The sequence below is a fragment of the Mus caroli genome, unplaced genomic scaffold (assembly GCF_978045245.1).
Source record: "Mus caroli unplaced genomic scaffold, Mus_caroli_1 scaffold_11, whole genome shotgun sequence".
Taxonomy (NCBI): Eukaryota; Metazoa; Chordata; class Mammalia; order Rodentia; family Muridae; genus Mus; species Mus caroli.
Window position 1 is genome coordinate 36,171,367 of NW_028227266.1, and position 19,092 is coordinate 36,190,458.

The 19,092-nt window shown below is 35.2% G+C and overlaps 2 protein-coding genes across 2 annotated transcripts; both read left to right on the plus strand.

Annotated features, from left to right (window-relative positions):
• The first annotated feature begins 667 nt into the window (after positions 1 to 667).
• On the plus strand, positions 668 to 1,594 carry LOC110302253 (olfactory receptor 8D2). Its single transcript, XM_021173091.2, has one exon. It carries the CDS (start codon positions 668 to 670, stop codon positions 1,592 to 1,594), a length of 927 nt encoding a protein of 308 aa, XP_021028750.1.
• A 6,022-nt stretch (positions 1,595 to 7,616) lies between these two features.
• Positions 7,617 to 8,543, plus strand: LOC110302295 (olfactory receptor 8D1-like). Its single transcript, XM_021173137.2, has one exon. It carries the CDS (start codon positions 7,617 to 7,619, stop codon positions 8,541 to 8,543), a length of 927 nt encoding a protein of 308 aa, XP_021028796.1.
• Positions 8,544 to 19,092: the final 10,549 nt, after the last annotated feature.

Sequence of the window (19,092 nt, forward strand, 5' to 3'; positions counted from 1 at the left end):
AAGGAGTTTTATCCTAATTATAAAACCACAATTATTAAGTCTGAGTTGTTCTTACTTTTAATATGCAGTAGTTACAAAGTTCAGTTTTATGAACAAAGTGACATGACATGGCTTAAAGAGAAGTAGTCAGTAAGATGAAGGGTAAACGAGAATATTAAATTTAGTCTTTGTCCCAAAGCTTTCAAAGCCCATGAGGCATTAACTCTGTACAAAGAATTACAGACAACTAACAAATGCAGAAAGCAGAGTCTCGCCAAGAGAAGGGCACAATGATTTCCTATCCAATATTAAAGGTCAACTCTGAAAATTTGTATACAAGTAACATGATACAGACTTAGAGGTTGCAATAGGTACTTCATACGTATACACATAGACATACACTCATGTAACAATAACTAAGGAAAAGAGTTAGTGATTTTGAGGTAGAATGAGGAGAAGTATATGGGAGGGTTTAAGAGAGGAAATGCAAAGGGATTCATGTAATTATATGATAATTTCAAAAATTAACAAAAGTAATTTTTGAAAAGGTCTATGGAATGACAAATAAATGGGGGTAATCAGATTATCAGAGGTTGAATTCATCAATCATGAATTCAAGTATAACAATCAAAATCAACCATTGTTCTCCATTTTCCTTTTAGATAATATTTTATAAGAAATTACTACTATGAACCATTCTTCAGTGATTGATTTTATCCTCGAAGGACTAACAAAACGCCCAGAGCTTCAGCTCCCACTGTTCCTCTTGTTTCTGGCAATATATGTGATCACAGTGGTGGGAAACTTGGGCATGATCCTCTTAATCACCATTAGTTCTCAACTTCACTCTCCAATGTATTATTTTCTCAGTCACTTATCCTTCATTGACCTCTGCTATTCCTCTGTCATTACACCAAAGATGTTGGTGAACTTTGTATGTGAGAAAAACACAATCTCCTTTTTGGAGTGCATGACTCAGCTTTATTTCTTCCTCATTTTTGTTATTGCAGAAGGCTACCTGCTGACAGCCATGGCCTATGACCGCTATGTTGCCATCTGTAGCCCACTGCTTTATAACATTGTCATGTCCCACAAGGTCTGTTCCATAATGATGGCTGTGGTATACTCCCTGGGCTTCTTTGGGGCTACTGTCCATACAACCCGTATGACAATGTTGTCCTTCTGTGGGTCTCATATTATCAGGCACTATTTTTGTGATATTCTACCTTTGTTGACTCTGTCTTGCTCAAGCACCCATATCAACGAGGTACTGTTGTTTATTATTGGTGGAGTTAATACCCTAGCACCTACACTGGCTGTCATCATCTCTTATGCTTTCATTCTAACAAGCATTCTTCGCATCCGCTCCAACGAAGGACGTTCCAAAGCATTTGGCACCTGTAGCTCCCACATTATGGCTGTGGGAATCTTCTTTGGATCAATTACTTTCATGTATTTCAAGCCACCTTCCAGTAATAATATGGAACAGGAGAAAGTGTCCTCAGTGTTCTACACCACAGTGATCCCAATGCTAAATCCCCTCATATACAGTCTGAGGAACAAGGATGTAAAGAATGCACTGAAAAAGATGGTTGGTGGAAGGCAGTTATCCTGAAAATTGAGAGAAATAATAAATGAAACAGGAGACATTCTCATAGGTTCGTTGCATGCTTACTTTCCTCCAGAGAAAATAGTTGTCTCTTTTTGAGAAATTACTCTATTATGTTTGAGAATATCTGATACATTTTTGTAAATTATCAAACAATATAGTTTTGTAATAGATACTATAATCTTTGCAAATAATTTCATGTAATAGAAATTAGTTAAAGAGGATGGTTTTTGAATAAGAAAATATTATGATTATAATAAAACTAAACATCATTTGGTGGACAATAACAATAACAACTACGTTTGAAGAAAGGTCTTCTTGAAGGTTGACCACATGAGCTAATTCATATACAGAATTTTCCCATTATGGCCAAAAAATAGAAACTGGAGTGATGCAGTCATATAACAAAGCATTCCAGAAGCTTCAAGAATCTCAGAACAATTTAAGTCTCCTCTTATACCATGTAGAAGTAGAGAACTGTCGTTCAAATATGTTTGGGCCAGGTATATTTAATTTTAAATATCTGTCTGGAGTTGTCTTTTAATAAGCTCCTGTTAATTTAAGCCCCCACATTTATGGAAATTATTAAAACAACTCTAAAATTAATCAAAGCAATGTTCAAGGCAATGTGAATTTGTCAGTAGCTTATCATGAAGAGTAGTTTCTCTTGTATTCCACATCCTAATGTATGCTGTGTCCATGTAGAAAGAGATGCTGTAAATGAAGACATATCACTGGGTATAAAAGACAATGGCATGGAAATGGCAAATCTGGGGGGAAAAATGATACTGTCCTCAAAATGAAAATATCCTCTGTACCTACATCTCTTATATTGAGATATTCTGAAATTACTCTCTGAAATGCATACCTCTGAAGAGTACTTCATATTTTCTTCTGATTATCTGTTATTTTTCAACGTTGTAAGGTTTAACTTGAATCATGTATGCTTCAATTTGACAACGTCATCACATTGTGTTTAAAAAGTCTATGTATGGTATAGTTAAATTTAATCAGATTTCTTACAAATAAGATATTTAAGAGTGAAGACTCTTCCAAGGACTCAGAAAATGTAATATATAAAATGCCTCATTCTGTTTCATAAAACACTATATTAAGAAAACATTCTAAATGTGGACGAAAATGAAGAAAAGTATAAGGGCCTGAGGTAATGGAGAACTCTTTGAAGAGAGATCACTAAATGAATGGGATTGGGTCACATATGAACTTATAGAGACTGTGGTACCATGCTAGAGCCTACAAGAGGAAGCAACAGATGCTGTTCTGTTCTGAAAGTGGTCACATACCACCATCCCTAACTCAGAATTATCTCCTATAGTTAACCACTTGAAATGAAAATTTGAGTTTCTCCAAGTGAGTCTCAATGGGAAAATAAACTATGATTAAGTGTAGTCTGCATGTTCAAATGTTGATGGCCAATGGAAAATGAACTCAGTGGCATCTTTGAGTATTCCTCATCTCAGGCACTCAGGAACTTATTATCATGTGACTGAGTCAGGCACATACTTGTTTTCCCCAGACAGTTTTGTCAGGGATTTTTTAAATATATATAACCTACAGTTTATCAGCATGTATATTATGTCTTCAATTTTATTGTTTTTATCAGATTCTTGATACTAAAACCAAATGTGTATATGTGTTTCCTTCTTGTGCTTTCTCTTTGGCTCTATTCAGTCTTCATGTTTTGTCTTATTCTGATGTGTTAGTTTTGTTTTATTTTATTTTATTTTATTATTTGCTTTTAAAAGTGTATTTACAGTCTAATGAGTGATCAAAAGGGGTTGAATTCAGATGGAACAGGATATGAGGAGGAACGGAGTGACAGAGAGACACAGGAAACCCTGATCAAGATAAATTATGTGGAAAAAAATACATTTCAGCAAATGAAAACAATTTTTTAAAAAACCATAATACTTGGGCCCACGAACAATCCAACCTCTTGGATGCCCAAGAATGAGAATTGCATATTTAAGTCCTTGTGCTACACAGAAAGTTTCTACTGAAAACAAACAAACAAATAAAACAAAAACAACAAAACATGAGAGAAGGAAGTATTGGGAGAAAATTTATGCCTAATTTTGGAGTGACAAACCTTGGAATATATTGTTGAAGGAATATCATCAAGAGCACAGCATTTCTGGGCTTGAGTCTGGACATAGCATTTATGTGTCTGACTCAGTCACATGATAATTCGTTCCTGAGTGCCTGAAATCTTGTTTAGTTCCTCCTCAAAACTATGTCACCACTCTCAAGGACCTAAATAAAGTGTAACGTGTGTGTTTGTTTTTGTTTTTTTGTTTGTTTTTGTGTTTGTTTAAGTTATTCAAAGCCAAACAAAATAAATTCTCTTTTGTATTAAAAAATATAATAAAATCTCAGGCAAAATCCCCAAAGTGCCATATGACTTAATTTTACATACTGATAGAGGATTTGTTAATAGATAAGAACTTTCTTTCCAACCATTATCATTACTCTTGGGACATGAGGCTCAGAAGACATTTTGGAGGCTGCTCTAAAATGCGGGGGACTACTGGGGATCTATGAACTCATGAGTGGTTTGTATTCCTAATAAATCCCAAGTCTCAGAAGTGTCAGATAAAAGCTCCATATCACATTACACTCATAATTATGAATCTTGGGAAGCTAGAGGTAATCTGCTTTAGGATACTAATACTTTGTTCCATTATATAATTATTAATCATTCACTTGAGAACAAAATGTTAATTCAACCCTTAATACAATGTGTGTAGGAAAGCAGGAGGTATTTCTGTGAACCTCATAATTATCTACTACATGAAAAAGAACCAAGCAATTTATAAGAACATTTCTGTCTTGCAGTACCTAGGTAAGTGTCCATTTTTACTTATGACAACACTATGATATCTCATAAAGGGGCAGCTGGCATAACATTATCACTCATATTCAACATTTCAGTTTTATGGGGAGAATTTGTTTCAATATTCTCCCCAGGAACTAATAGTCTCTTTTCATGTCATCTTTTGCTATTAGTTTTTTAATGACATGGTCATACATTAGAAAGGAATGATTTACAGTCCAAATTAACCAGCTATGGTACAAATAACCTAACTAGGATTCCATGACTATGAGGTATTTGATTTCCTCAAATATTCCTGTAGTGTGTATTTACCTGTACTCTCTATCTTACACATTTACTTATACACATCTTCTATAGAAGGAAAGCAAGGGAAAAACCAACTTTAAATATATCGTCTCTTGGTATACTGAAATTCCTGCTTATTTGTTTATTTTGAATGAATAGACCCTTTTAGAGCACAAAGAGATAGATCTTTAATCTATCTATTGTATGTATCTCTCCTTCATTTCCTCCTGGCCTCAGAATCCCTAGACAGAGTACATTCTACCATGTCACAATTTCTCCCAGGCCTCCAGATCAGTACTTGGTACTTCTCACATCAGTCTGAAATAAAAAACTTAGAAAACGTATAAAATCCAAATATTCTCAAATGTTAATATACTTTCACCACTCACGAGTAGGTAAAGAATTTGGGATGAAGAAAAAGTACACATTTCTTTACTCCTCATTCCAAGCTGGTACATTTTCACATCTTCACATTTTATGACCATACTCTAGTTTTTAAATGTATGTTGAATATTGATTATTGGTTTATATAGTGAATATTTAGATTCATTCTCATTCTCACTTCATATTAAAACTCATTAAATGACTGGGCCAAAATATCAATCTGACAAGCAATGAAGTCAGCCTTTTTAATGAAGATTTATTGATGCTAAATCTATCCACAATGTCTACATAATTTTCTGAAAATTAGATAAAACTCTGAAGTAAAGTACTCATTACAGATATTGTTGTTTTGGTGTTTGAAGACTTTCTAGAATGAACTCCATTCTGAGGTTTTTCCCTTTAAGGAGACCCTAGCCTCTCCTTTTGAACATAATCTAGAATTGCCCTTCTGCGAAGCTTTAAAAACTGGGAGTATTCTTTGACAAAAAAAATGTCACAGTGACAATCCCTCATCTTTTCAGGATTTTTGTTAATTAAATGACAGATATCTGTAAAATACTAACTAACTGTTATGTAAAACCTGTGAAAGAGTTGTTCTGGAACCATATAACAGGACTAGAGTAGAGAGTATACGCTCAAATTGTACTAATCTCTATTTCTTCATCAGAAGTATATAACCTTTCAAGAGCTAGGGTATTTAATGTCATAATGAAGGTAAAGAAGATGAACTCAACATGTAATGTGTGCAGAAGGAAGAGATAGGAAAAAGGGAGATGAAGAAGAGAGGATAGGAAGAGGGTAACCCTTATCTCCACCCATCATTTCTTAATGGAAAAATAATTGTACTCTGACAACACATACTGCAACCTAAAATGTCTCCATAACAAAGGTACATCACACTTGAAAATGGTGGACCCATGCCAGGCATTGTGGCATACACCTTTAATCCCAGCACTTTGGAGGCAGAGGCAGGTAGATTTCTGAGTCGAGGCCAGCCTGTTACACAAAGTGAGTTCCAGGACAGCCAGGGCTATACAGAGAAACCCTGTCTGGAAAAACAAAAAAACAAACAAAACAAACAGAAAAAAAAAGAGAAAAAAAATGGTGAACCCATTAGATTGTCATCTTTCCTGAGGAAATATATGTAGCACAAGTTGATATTTGTACAGATCAAGCATTCAGTAACCATGGACATACACTACTAGATGAGCCAAGTTTATCATAATGTATTTTTTCTATCATGTTAAGTAGTAAATACTTCTGTCTTGTAATTATTGTCCATTGTTTTAGGGCTTTAATAAGTAGTGGCATTTTAGCATATGATGAGTGTAGTAAGTGACACTTGAGAATGGTTGAATAGGAGGAAAATCTCCTTGTCAACCTTGGAGTAAACAACAGTAGCATAGGGGGCTCTGTTTCATCACAACACAGTAGAGGTATAGCTTTGTCTCAGCATTTATCAACTTAGGATGGATCCGTGTGTGGGGTGATTATCCTGGTCAGGAACAGTTTCTTTCATGGAGTGTTTGAGTGATCAATGGTATTTAGACCTGTACATCTCTACCTTCCCTCTATCTGGAGATTTAAAAGAAAACAAAAACTATTTTCTAAGCAATGGGACTGAGGCTGAACTATACCTTGTTTTGGGGTATTTCAAAGGAAAGTCTATGGCAAGAAAGTAGAGAAACAATGCAAGAATGTTCCACAAACTTTTACAATTTTAATTCTTGCTTTATTAATATCATTATAAAAGATTTTTACTTTGTTCACAGAGCTTGATTTGTGTTTTTTAGAAAGGGTTTAAAATAGAACCCAGGTTGATACTATAAGATACATAGCTAAAAATGGTCTCAAAGCCACAACAATTTTCTCAGCTCTTTGAGGTGTGTTGTTAAATGGAGCAACAAACACTCAAAGAATTTCTTCTCATCATCTTTCAGTAAAAATTGGTACTGCCAGGCAGTGGTAGCTATTGCCTTTAATCGCAGCCCTTGGGAGGCAGAGGCAGGCAGATTTCTTAGTTCCATGCCAGCCTGGTCCACAGAGTGAGTTCCAGGACAGCCAGGGCTACACAGAGAAACCCTGCATCAAAAACAAACAAACAAACAATCAAACAAACAAAAAAAACCCGAAAAGCAAACCAAACCAACAAAATTTTCTCCATAGGGAAAAAGAAACTGCCTTCTTAGAGCAAAATTTCTATTTTGCTTCTGGATACATGAGGTAACTCTTTTTTAATGAGTAAGAAAGCATTTTATCTTGTGATCAGAATTCACAGCTAACTGGGAGACAAATTTGAAGGAGATAAATTAGATGTTCATGGACAGTAGATGAAAATAATGCATTGGTACTTCATTAATTTCTCTTCAAAGCTTTGGTTTCATTCAGAAAAGGAGTAATGGACTTCCAAAATAGAATTTATTTTCATATGAGAACAGGTGTGTTCATATTGGTGTGACCTTAAGTTAAATACTTCTTTTCTATTTCCACAGAAATAATCAAAGAATGACCACTGGGAATCATTCTGCAGCAGTTGTGTTTGTCTTGGTGGGATTAACACAGCAGCCTGAGCTCCTGCTGCCCCTCTTCATTCTGTTCCTGGGCATCTATGTGGTGACAGCAGTGGGGAACCTGGGCATGATCCTGCTCATCACAGTCAGCCCACTGTTGCATACTCCCATGTATTATTTCCTCAGCAGCTTATCCTTTGTTGATCTCTGCTATTCCACTGTCATTACACCCAAAATGCTGGTGAACTTTCTTGGGAAGAAAAATTTGATTGTCTACTCAGAATGCATGGCCCAGCTCTTTTTCTTTATAATCTTCGTGGTGGCTGAGGGCTACCTGCTGACTGCCATGGCATATGATCGCTATGTGGCTATCTGTAGACCATTGCTGTATAATGTGATCATGTCCTCCAGACTTTGCTCAATGCTAGTTTTGGTTGCCTTCACCCTAGGCCTTTCATCTTCTGTGGTACACACAAGTGCTATGATGAATCTGAGCTTCTGTAAATCCCACATCATAAGCCATTACTTCTGTGATGTTCTTCCTCTGCTCAATCTCTCCTGTTCTAACACACATCTCAATGAGCTTCTCGTATTTATCATTGGAGGGTTCAATACTTTGGTGCCTACCCTAGCTGTTGCTATCTCCTATGTCTTCATCTTCTGCAGCATCCTTCACATCAAGTCATCAAAGGGGAGGTCCAAAGCCTTTGGAACCTGCAGCTCTCATCTCATGGCTGTGGGGATTTTCTTTGGGTCTATCACATTTATGTATTTCAAGCCTTCTTCAAGTAACACTCTGGAGCAAGAGAAGGTGTCTTCTGTTTTCTATACCACAGTGATCCCCATGCTCAATCCATTAATATATAGTTTGAGGAACAAGGATGTGAAGAAAGCATTGGGAAGATTCTTTGTAGGGAGATAAGTCTTACTTTTGGCAAATGATGCATGGAGAAGAAATTTTTCTAATGATAATATATTCTATATATTCATTTTTATCTTTCAAAATATACAACATTCTGTCTCTAGTGCTGAGATTAATTTCTGACTATCCTGCGAGTACTGGCTGGTTTTGTGTGTCAACTTGACACAGCTGGAGTTATCACAGAGAAAGGAGCTTCAGTTGAGGAAATGCCTCCATGAGATCCAACTGTAAGGCATTTTCTCAATTAGTGATCAAGGGGGAAAGGCCCCTTGTGGGTGGGACCATCTCTGGGCTGGTAGTCTTGGTTCTATAAGAGAGCAGGCTGAGCAAGCCAGGGGAGGCAAGCCAGTAAAGAACATCCCTCCATGGCCTCTGCATCAGCTCCTGCTCCCTGACCTGTTTGAGTTCCAGTCCTGACTTCCTTTGGTGATGAACAGCAGCATGGAAGTGTAAGCCGAATAAACCCTTTCCTCCCCAACTTGATTCTTGGTCATGATGTTTGTGCAGGAATAGAAACCCTGACTAAGACACTGCGTTTTCAACAAGCTCTATATCACAGTGCTACATCCACTATTATCTTCTAAAAATTGTTCTACCATGTATCATTGATATAGTTTTTCCAGTAAAATAGAAAATGATTTTGTAAAGCAGTTATTAGAGTTTTTGACAGAAAAACTGATCTTTTTGTTATAAATGAAGTGATAATTCAGAGTTTTTCCTGCCTTGACTCTTCTCTTTCTAATATTTATATTTGTTTGTTGAAAACTATATAGTTCAGCAGAAAGTGGTGTGGTCCCATGAACCCTTTGCACGATCCATGAATAAGTGTAAGTGCTGCTTCCTTAGAAGTAGGCAGAGCTTCTTTAATTCAGGATTACAACAACTGTGTCATATTCAGATGATATAAATCTACTGCCTTCCTCCCTATCTTCTATCTCTTACTTTCCCTCCTTCACCCTCATCTGCAATGCTTTTTGATCCTTAAAGGGGATAGGAGTACAAATGATTATCTTAGGTTTCAGGCCTTATTTATCACTTCTATCACTTATTCTCAGTATCCTATGTAGCCATAGGTGGTTATTTACTTAGGCTCAGTGTAAATGGAAACATTTCTCCTTTTGTGTCGAGAATAGCTTTTGCCTACGGGTATAAATATAAATATTTAGAAGGCAGTTTGAATTTGTATCTATTTGGGTAACTGTTAGTTGTCATTTTCGTCATAGAGCTGATCTATATACTAGTAATGGAATCTGTGATTTGGAGAGCAACTGTCTTTAACTGTTCACCACAATGCCCAGAAAACTAAAATGCACATTTCTAATTGCAAGGACACAGATGCTTATGGCAATAACCAGGGGATATGAACATGTATAGAAAATGTGAAAAGAGATTAATAGGGAAAGAGGATTAGACAAGCAAAGGAAAGAGAAGAGAGAGGCTGGAGTTAAAAAGAATCAAATTGCAAAATGTGTGACACACATGTATGAAACTGTTAAAATATAAATTTTTATTTTTTTCGAAAGAAAACTCGCAATGTTTTGAAGAAGTACTGGGAGTGCTCAGTAATCTTGAATGTGTATTAGCATGAAAGTGGATTGTCAATGCATTCATTAAGGTGTCAGAGCACAAGACAAATGCACAAGAAAATCAAGAGAAACACAGAAAATAACAGTTGAAGAAATGATTGGCAGCCTCTGTCTTGATCATAAAATGAGAAAGAGCTATAAGAATATGTTCTGGCTGGGTGTGGAGGAAGAGAGTGCTTCAGCAGGCCCTTGCCAAGGCACCCCCTTTCCCTGAGGAACCAGACACACACCTGTATAGTATAGAATAGAGTTTATTTAGAGCAAGGAGACAGGAGTTAAGAGAATAGCAGAGGCAGAGGGGAGAGAGTAGATAAGTAGAGGTAGGTCATGACCACGTGGAGAGGGGGGAAAGGGAATGGAGAAAGAGGGGGAGCAAGGGGGCAAGAGGCAAGGGAGAGAAGCAGGAATAAGAGAGAGAGGAGTGGAAAAGCAGCCCCTTTTACAGTGCCAGGCCTACCTGGCTATTGCTAGGTAACTGTGGAGATGGAGTCCAGACAGAATATCAACAGTTTCAGACTGCAAATTCTGCTCAACGTGATTAAACAATATTTTTCTATTCCGAGCATTTAAGATCCTTGGTTTGCCTTTGGTACTGATATTCCTGAGTCAGTAACTCCTTATACTAAGACAAGGCCAAGGAAACTTGTACCCACCCTATCTTGTTTTATTATTATTAAGTATACATTTTTGCTCAATTAACTGTGATATAAGAAATTTCCTGGGTGTATAAGAATGAGGAAAGAAGGCTAACAGTTATTTTAATTGCAGACATTATAATACCTTACTCCCAAATCGCTGGAGAATTGGTGATAAAACCTGAATCTCAAGTTATGTATTGAGAGGTAAATTAACATGCAGAATTCAGTAGTAAATATAACTAGCTATAAGACTTAAAACTCGGGCTGGAAAGATGGCTCAGTGGGTAAGAGCACCCGACTGCTCTTCCAAAGGTTCGGAGTTCAAATCCCAGCAACCACATGGTGGCTCACAACTATCCGTAACGAGATCTGACTCTCTCTTCTGGAGTGTCTGAAGACAGCTACAGTGTACTTACATATAATAAATAAATAAATCTTTAAAAAAAAAGACTTAAAACTCACTGTAAAGCAAAGAGAATATGACAGAACACATATGCATACACTGAACAAAAAGAATTAAAATTTATCTGAAGAAAATTCTCAAATAATATCAAAATATCCAAAAGTAGACTTGAATAAGTGAAAACTTAATACTCAAATGGAATGACTCAACAATTAAAGATACTATTTTTCACAGTTTACAAATTAGACAAAACAAAAAAAACCTAACAAAATGCCCATAGTAATTTTTATGCTTCTAGATATTCATTCTTTTTTAATTAAGAGAAATATCATCATATACAACGTTATCAAGATGAAGTTTAAGTACATGAAACAAAACATATTTAAGAAGCACAAACTTTAATTTGACACATTTATAAATTTGGAACTATTGCTACAATCAAAATGACATATATCTAGTTCTTTTTACTGAATATTCTTTTGACCTCTGCCCATAAACAATTGCTTGTTTTCAAATTTTCACATTGGAGTTTTGATTGACTTTGCTATCATTTCATGTAAATAGATACTTTATAAATATGTATTTAGCCTTTCTTTATACAAAGTAATCATTTAAATACCTATCTATGAACCCATTTTTATTATTTAGTATACTGCTGTATGGCATATGGCAGTGTATTCACGTAGTTATTGATGAACACAGGGTCTTTAATCTACTACAAATAAATATGTTATCAGTCTCATACTGTTAATATGAAATATATATATATATATGTGTGTGTGTGTGTGTGTACATGTGTAATTTAAACAAATACCAAGTTGAAATACTTGTACATTATATTTAATAAACTCTTAGTTGTTCATCAAACTGCCAATTTGCTTCTTAATAAGGTAAATATTAAACTTTTCAAACTTATTGTATGAATTACATTTGGCCTATTTTAAAGGCAAAATACTTGATTTCATGTTTATTTTAATTTTAGCCATTGTAATGTATGCATATTTTGTCTTTTTATTTGTTTTCTTCAGTGGTAAAAGGTAAAAAAGTGGTCTCATGTACTTAGTGTTCATATTTCATATTACTAGCTCTGTTTATATAGATAAAATTCACTAATAATGCAAAAAGAGAGTGGTTCAATCACTGAACCTTACTCATGTCAGCTGAAATATTAGTTATTGATATGATTTTCTTAAAGTTAACTATAATTTATTCTCCTGCATTATCAGCAAATAAACTGCCAATAAAAATGATGATGATTTTATGTTAAAACATGTGTTATTATTGATGTAAAATTCTTCATAGGTGTTCTTATTCTTACAAACATTAGGTGGAATGTAGGTGCTCAAGGAATGCACCAAATAAAACATGTAGGTTAAAGGATTTATGTCACACAGCCTTTAACTAAATTTCAAAGAAAAATATTTATCTAGAATTGTAAACATATTTTAAAGGAAATTGTTATTATACCCAATTACTGGGTATGATCAGGTTTCCCACTATGGGGAAAATGTAGAAACAAAAAATAGAACATTGAGCATACTCTCAAGACCTCTGTGTGCAAGATTGCAAGCAGGATGGACTGAGTTGTCACTGAGACATTCATCATAGCTTTGAGAATAACTGACTTCAAAGTAGAACACAGGCCAACAGATGCAAGTATTGAAATCAAACTAAGAAATTCTCTCATGTGGATGTTGTCTTTATGTGTACCAAATACCTTTATGTTATAGAAGCAGATGTATATTGAGAAGAAAAACCAAACCATAAAGGAAATAAAAGATTATTGGTATAACTGACTTTTTTGTTATTTGTTTGTTTCTTGATCATTTGTTTGTTTTGTTTTGTTTTGCTTTGTTTTGCGGAGTTGGACAAACTCTGACCTTGATTTGAATTTATCTACATCAACGTTGATTGCCAAAGCATGTAATTAAGTTTTTAGGTAGAAAACAATTTGTTTATTAAGGGCTTTGCTCAGCATTTGGTAGCAGATTAAGAAAAAAAGATAAACTCCTAAAACAGACTCCATTCATAAGAGAGTGTCTATTTTTTCTTTTCTTTGATCTCTGGTTCATTGTGGAAGGTGAATTAAAGTTATGGTTCTGACACTTTTCGGGTGGAGCTCCTGTCATAAGTAGGACCTCAGTAGGAGAAATACGTCTTCCTTAGGGAAGAGGACACCTACTGGTTATCCAACACCAAATCTTGAAAAGAAACACATAATCTTGTACAGACTGGTCAGGTTGTATTTAGAAATATACATGTATTTAACAACAAATAATGAATTTGAAAAAGAGCAAGGGGAAGATGTATGAAAGACTTGGTCTAATTATAACCTCAAAAATAGGAGAAGAAAAATCCATCATTGGGTTGTGTCATGATGGTTCAGAATAATCAAACTTTAATATATAGTTTAACCCATATTTTCACTCATAATTTGTATTCCTATTTTTTTTAATTATATATTTTTGCACCCATGTTTTCAAAGCTCTTTTCCATAGTGTTAAGGGCTGTGCCGCAGGTATCAATGTTTATTATTTTTCTGAGACATGAGCCACGCCTTCACTTCACATTCTCACCCTCTCTCTGATTATAGTGGAGTTATTAATATTAACAGGGAGGACATTACTTGTGGAGGAATATAAAATATGTACATTATTATACAAACAAACTTTTGGTCCACAGCAGCAAACTCAACACTCACGGACACCCACGCATTGCTGGCTCTATCCAAGGAGCAGGAACCATATCATTCTATCACTATCAAAGCTGTGCTGAACCCAGTAAAATAGTACAAAACATTAGTAGAAATTAAGATATGTGAATAACAATGACAAAAATAGATGAAACAATTCTATTATTCACAAGATGTCCTTTACGAAAAAGGTCTTGAGGGATATAACACCCATCTTTTACCTTAAAAGTGCTATGTACTACTATAAATGATAAGGATAAAACTATAGAGCAACTAACAATACAATAAAAAGGTGGATTAGAATATATTTGGAACTCACAATGACACATAGGCTCTGTCTGCTGAATGCTGGAATTAAAGGTGTGTACCACCACACCTGGACATTTCTTCACCTAGAACTTACTCTGTCCCAAACTAACCTTGAAAACAGAGACATGCTTGGCTTCATCTCCTGGGATTAAGGGTGTGTGCAACCATGCCTGTGTATGTTTTTTATGGCCATTGTTCTTCAAGATCCAGATCAAAATCCTAGTTTTCCAGCCTCAGTATCTCAATCAAAAGTATGCCATCCATTTCTCTATTATAGTTGATTCCAGATTAAAAATTCAAAATTTTCCTTGTTCAAATTTAGACACAAACAAAAAACAGGATGGGATCTTACCCTGAGATTATCACTCCCTTAATCTTTTTATCTCCTTGAACACAGGATTCAGTTCCATTTCACTTCCTGGTCCCTCTGTTATAATATTTGAACTATACAATTTGGATTTTTTTCTTTTCTTTTAGACTGCTTAATCAGAATGCTCACCATGAGTCTAAACCAGAGAAAAAAGTCTCTGCTGGACTTCTTTGAGATTTCCTTTCTCAATGCAATTGATATAAGTCTCTTTACTTTAACCTCAGACATTTCAGACAAGGACAAAATCAGATACATTCTTCACAAAAACAGACTCTGGGCCACATATTGAAATTCTTCTCCACTGAAACATTTGGGCAAGGTCTGCCCAGTTCAAATCACTCTCAGCAACAATGGCTTCCATATTCCAACTAGACTTTTCCATTAAGCCCCATTTAGAGCATTCCACTGCTTTACAAATTCACTCTTCCAAAAAAAACTATTTTCAGGCTTATCATAGAAACACCCCAGACCCTGTTACCAAATTCTCTCTTAGTTAGGGTTTTACTGCTGTGAACACTAAACATGAGAATAGAAACTCCTATAAAGACAACATATAATTGAGACTGACTTACAGGTTCAGAGGTTCAATCCATTACAAGGTGTGAGGATGGCAGGGTCCATTCATACATGCTGCAGGAGTAGCTTAGATCTCTACTTCTTTATTTGGAAGCAACTGGGAAAGATAGGCTCATACATGGTAAGGAGTAGGAGTAGCTGTCCAGCAGCCATTGATTGACTGTGTTAACTGAAAGGAAAGCTGGAAATGAAAAAGAACAGAAGAAATAAATGAAGCCAAAACAAAGTTTCCTACTAAGGCTCCTATTAAGCACTGCATTTATATAGGGAGAGCCCACACACACATCCTTTGTTTCAGATAGATTATGTTGCAAAAGAAGCCCAGCAGGCAGTCTACTCTTATAGGAAATTGCAAGTAAGGTAAGGAGGAAGACTCCACCTAGGTTGTTAAGGTTCTATTGTGACAAACACTTAAGGTCTATTTCACCTGTTCAAGGCTGGTGGAAGGGTATGAGGTCTCATTACCTACATTCACACTAATACAGTTACTTCATCAATGCCATACCTGCTCCAGCACAATCACATCTGCTAATTGTGCCACTTCCTGGGCCGAATATATTGAAACTACCATACATGGGTGAAGGCAGCACATACAAGATCTGAGCAAGTCCAAGCCAAAGAAAATCATAGAATAGAGAGGATAGTTGAACACAAACTTCTACCCCCTAGCTATGGAGCTATTAGTATTTGTTAACTGTTAGGAAGGCAGAAATAGTTATTTCTAAGACTGTATTCCCTGATAAATCAACCACACCAAAATGAAGACAACACATACAAGGATATTTGTACATCACCAATTAGTCTTGAAGATAAAACAATCAAACAAACAAACAAATCAATAAAAATAAAATTGACTGAAAATTAAGTATGTAGAAAATGAGTAGTTGATCTAGGTAGGGTATTTGGGAATGAACATGATCAAAATAGTCTCAAAGAACTAATTGGGAAGAGAAATGAAGGAGAAATGCATCTTGGAGAGAGGGGAAGAAGGGGAATAGACTGGGAGGAGGACAGAGTGAAAACATAATTTGTGGTATAATATATGACAGAATAAATAAATAAAAATAAATAAATAAATAAATAAATAAATAAATAATGAATTAAGTAAGTAAGTAAATCCATTAAATCTAAATAAGATGAAGCATGCCCTGCTCCATAAGGAGGATTACGAATGTTAGCTGAGCTTGATTAATAGTAAAATCATGGTTTAGAATATATTTTGTTGAACAAAATAAGAAAATATGATAAGGGATACCAGTATGATGAATTCATATGATTTGAGTGGCTAATGGTTTTACCCAATATTCACAATTATGTGATTCTAGGTAATAAAGCAGAAAGTTGGGAATTGAACAAGTAGCGAAATTCAAGAAGAACAAAGACCAAAGTGTGGACACTTTGCCCCTTCTTAGAAATGGGAACAAAACACCCATGGAAGGAGTTACAGAGACAAAATTTGGAACTGTGAGGAAAGGATGGACCATCTAGTGATTGCCATATGCAGGGATCCATCCCATAATCAGCCTCCAAACGCTGACACCATTGCATACACTAGCAAGATTTTGCTGAAAGGACCCAGATATAGCTGTCTCTTGTGAGACTATACCAGGGCCTAGCAAACACAGAAGTGGATGATCATAGTCAGTTATTGGATGGATCACACGGCCCCCAATGGAGGAGCTAGAGAAATTACCCAAGGAGCTGAAGAGAACTGCAACCCTATAGGTGGAACAACAATATGAACTAACCTGTACCCCGGAGCTCTTGTCTCTAGCTGCATATGTATCAAAAGATGGCCTAGTCGGCCATCACTGAAAAGAGAGGCCCATTGGACTTGCAAACTTTATATGCCCCCGTACAGGGGAACCCCAGGGCCAAAAAGGGGGAGTGGGTGGGTAGGGGATTGGGAGGGTGGGTATGGGGGACTTTTGGGATAGCATTGAAAGTGTAAATGAGGAAAAACCTAATAAAAAAATAAATTATAATAATAATAAAAAAAACAAATGTAATTACTGAGGTAAGTCTTTTTTCACTGAGAAGATGCTCTAATTACATTTAGTCTTTAAACAATAGTAGGAGAGGATCTATGTATCTTTAAAGACTTCGAAATAGAAAGGATATAGACTAGTGAATAGGAAAATATAACCATTCCCCCAGGGACTAAATGACATCTACTAGAGTAGGGTTTAGATAGCAAAAGTATTTATGACATAACTTGTAAATTCTAGATTATTATATAAAGATAATATGGAGTTTATTATCATTTTCTTAACTGTGGAATCCCTGAGGTAGTGAAATGTTATTGAGATAATCAATGACTTAGTTTGTTTTCTTCATTAATTGTGTATTACAAATGGGTCAAATCTTCTGAGAGTTTGTGTGCCTTCGGGAATGAATTACTTCTGTATTTCTAAGACCTAGCACATAATTTTCCAATAATATAGCGTTCCATGTCTAAAGCACACAACTCAAGGTAGGTAGATTCTAAATTCTCAGAACTTGAATAAGTATTAGATAATATATGAGTTTAAGTTTTCAAAAGGTCCTAATAATACATAGTTCATTAGTACTGTAGATCCATCTTCCCAACTATAAAAATTTACATATAAAACTTTTAAAAAATATTAAAACTTACATTGACTTTTAATTCTCTAAAAGGAATCCTACACAATGTATTTACCACAAAGGAAATGAATATGTAGCTAATTCGACTAAATTGAAATCACCCACAATTTGATACAATGTGGGATAGTTCCACAGTGACATTAAAATTCTTAGTCCTATATTATAGCATATTGTTATAGTTTTTGTTTTTGTGATTATATTCACTTGCTTTTTAAATGACTTAAAGCACAACCATTGCATAAAAGGCAAACTGTTGGGAAAAAAAGCATAGAAAAGTTCAACTATGGATTTAAAATATTCTCATTTGCTCATTGTCTTCAGAAATTTACACTGTTCTAGTAATAAGTTAAAAACTAGGGATTTATAGAAAAGATTTCCATGGTTTATGATAAACAGAGAAGCAAAATATCAATGTTTATTTTCATTTTAGACACACATATCTTTCATGTGCCTCTCTGTCTGTCTGTATCTTTGTCTGTCTCTGTCTCTCTCTCTCTCTCTCTGTATATATAAATATATATGTGTGTGTGTGTGTGTTTAAATGCTGATCATTTCATGCGTAACTTAATATATCTGATGAACATCTGTGTTTTTTTTTTTTTTTTTTTGGTTTTTTGAGACAGGGTTTTTCTGTATAGCCCCGGTTCTCCTGGAACTCACTTTGTAGAACAGGCTGGCCTCGAACTCATAAATCGGCCTGCCTCTGCCTCCCAACTGCTGGGATTAAAGGAGTGTGCTTTACCACCGTCCAGCAAGCATCCGTGTTTTTAAATATTGGGTAACCATTTATGTTTCTTGGATAGTCATCCATGCATATAAAGAATGGCAACAACAACTGTTTTGTCTGATACTGTTGTATATTATATAGTAGATAAAACAATTGTAGGTGCTAAAGATAGGGGACAAAAATAGGAAGAGACAAAAATCAATATCTCATTTCTGCCTAAAGATAGCACATGACCTATATAATTGAAAGTTGCTGGTTTTCAATTTTGCTCTATATAATATTTTATTTTATGTCAACTATTGCATATATAATACTTAATTTTTGTTCATCTGTGACTTGCAAAATAGATTATTTTTATAGGAAATTTAAACAATGTGCTAGGTGCTCTTGCCTCTTTGTAATGACAATGTCAAGACAAATCCATGTAAATTATTTTACATGAACTATTTGCACAAATTTGTATGTTTTATAACATGTGCAAATTATGTGATATTTAGATACCTATGATTTGATCTATTATTATTTTTTTTTTTTTACTGAGTTTTATGTTGATTTTGTAGCTGTCTTTTCTTGCTGTGAAGCCACTCTTCCTGTGATTCTCAGCTAGGCTTAATGGCTTTCAC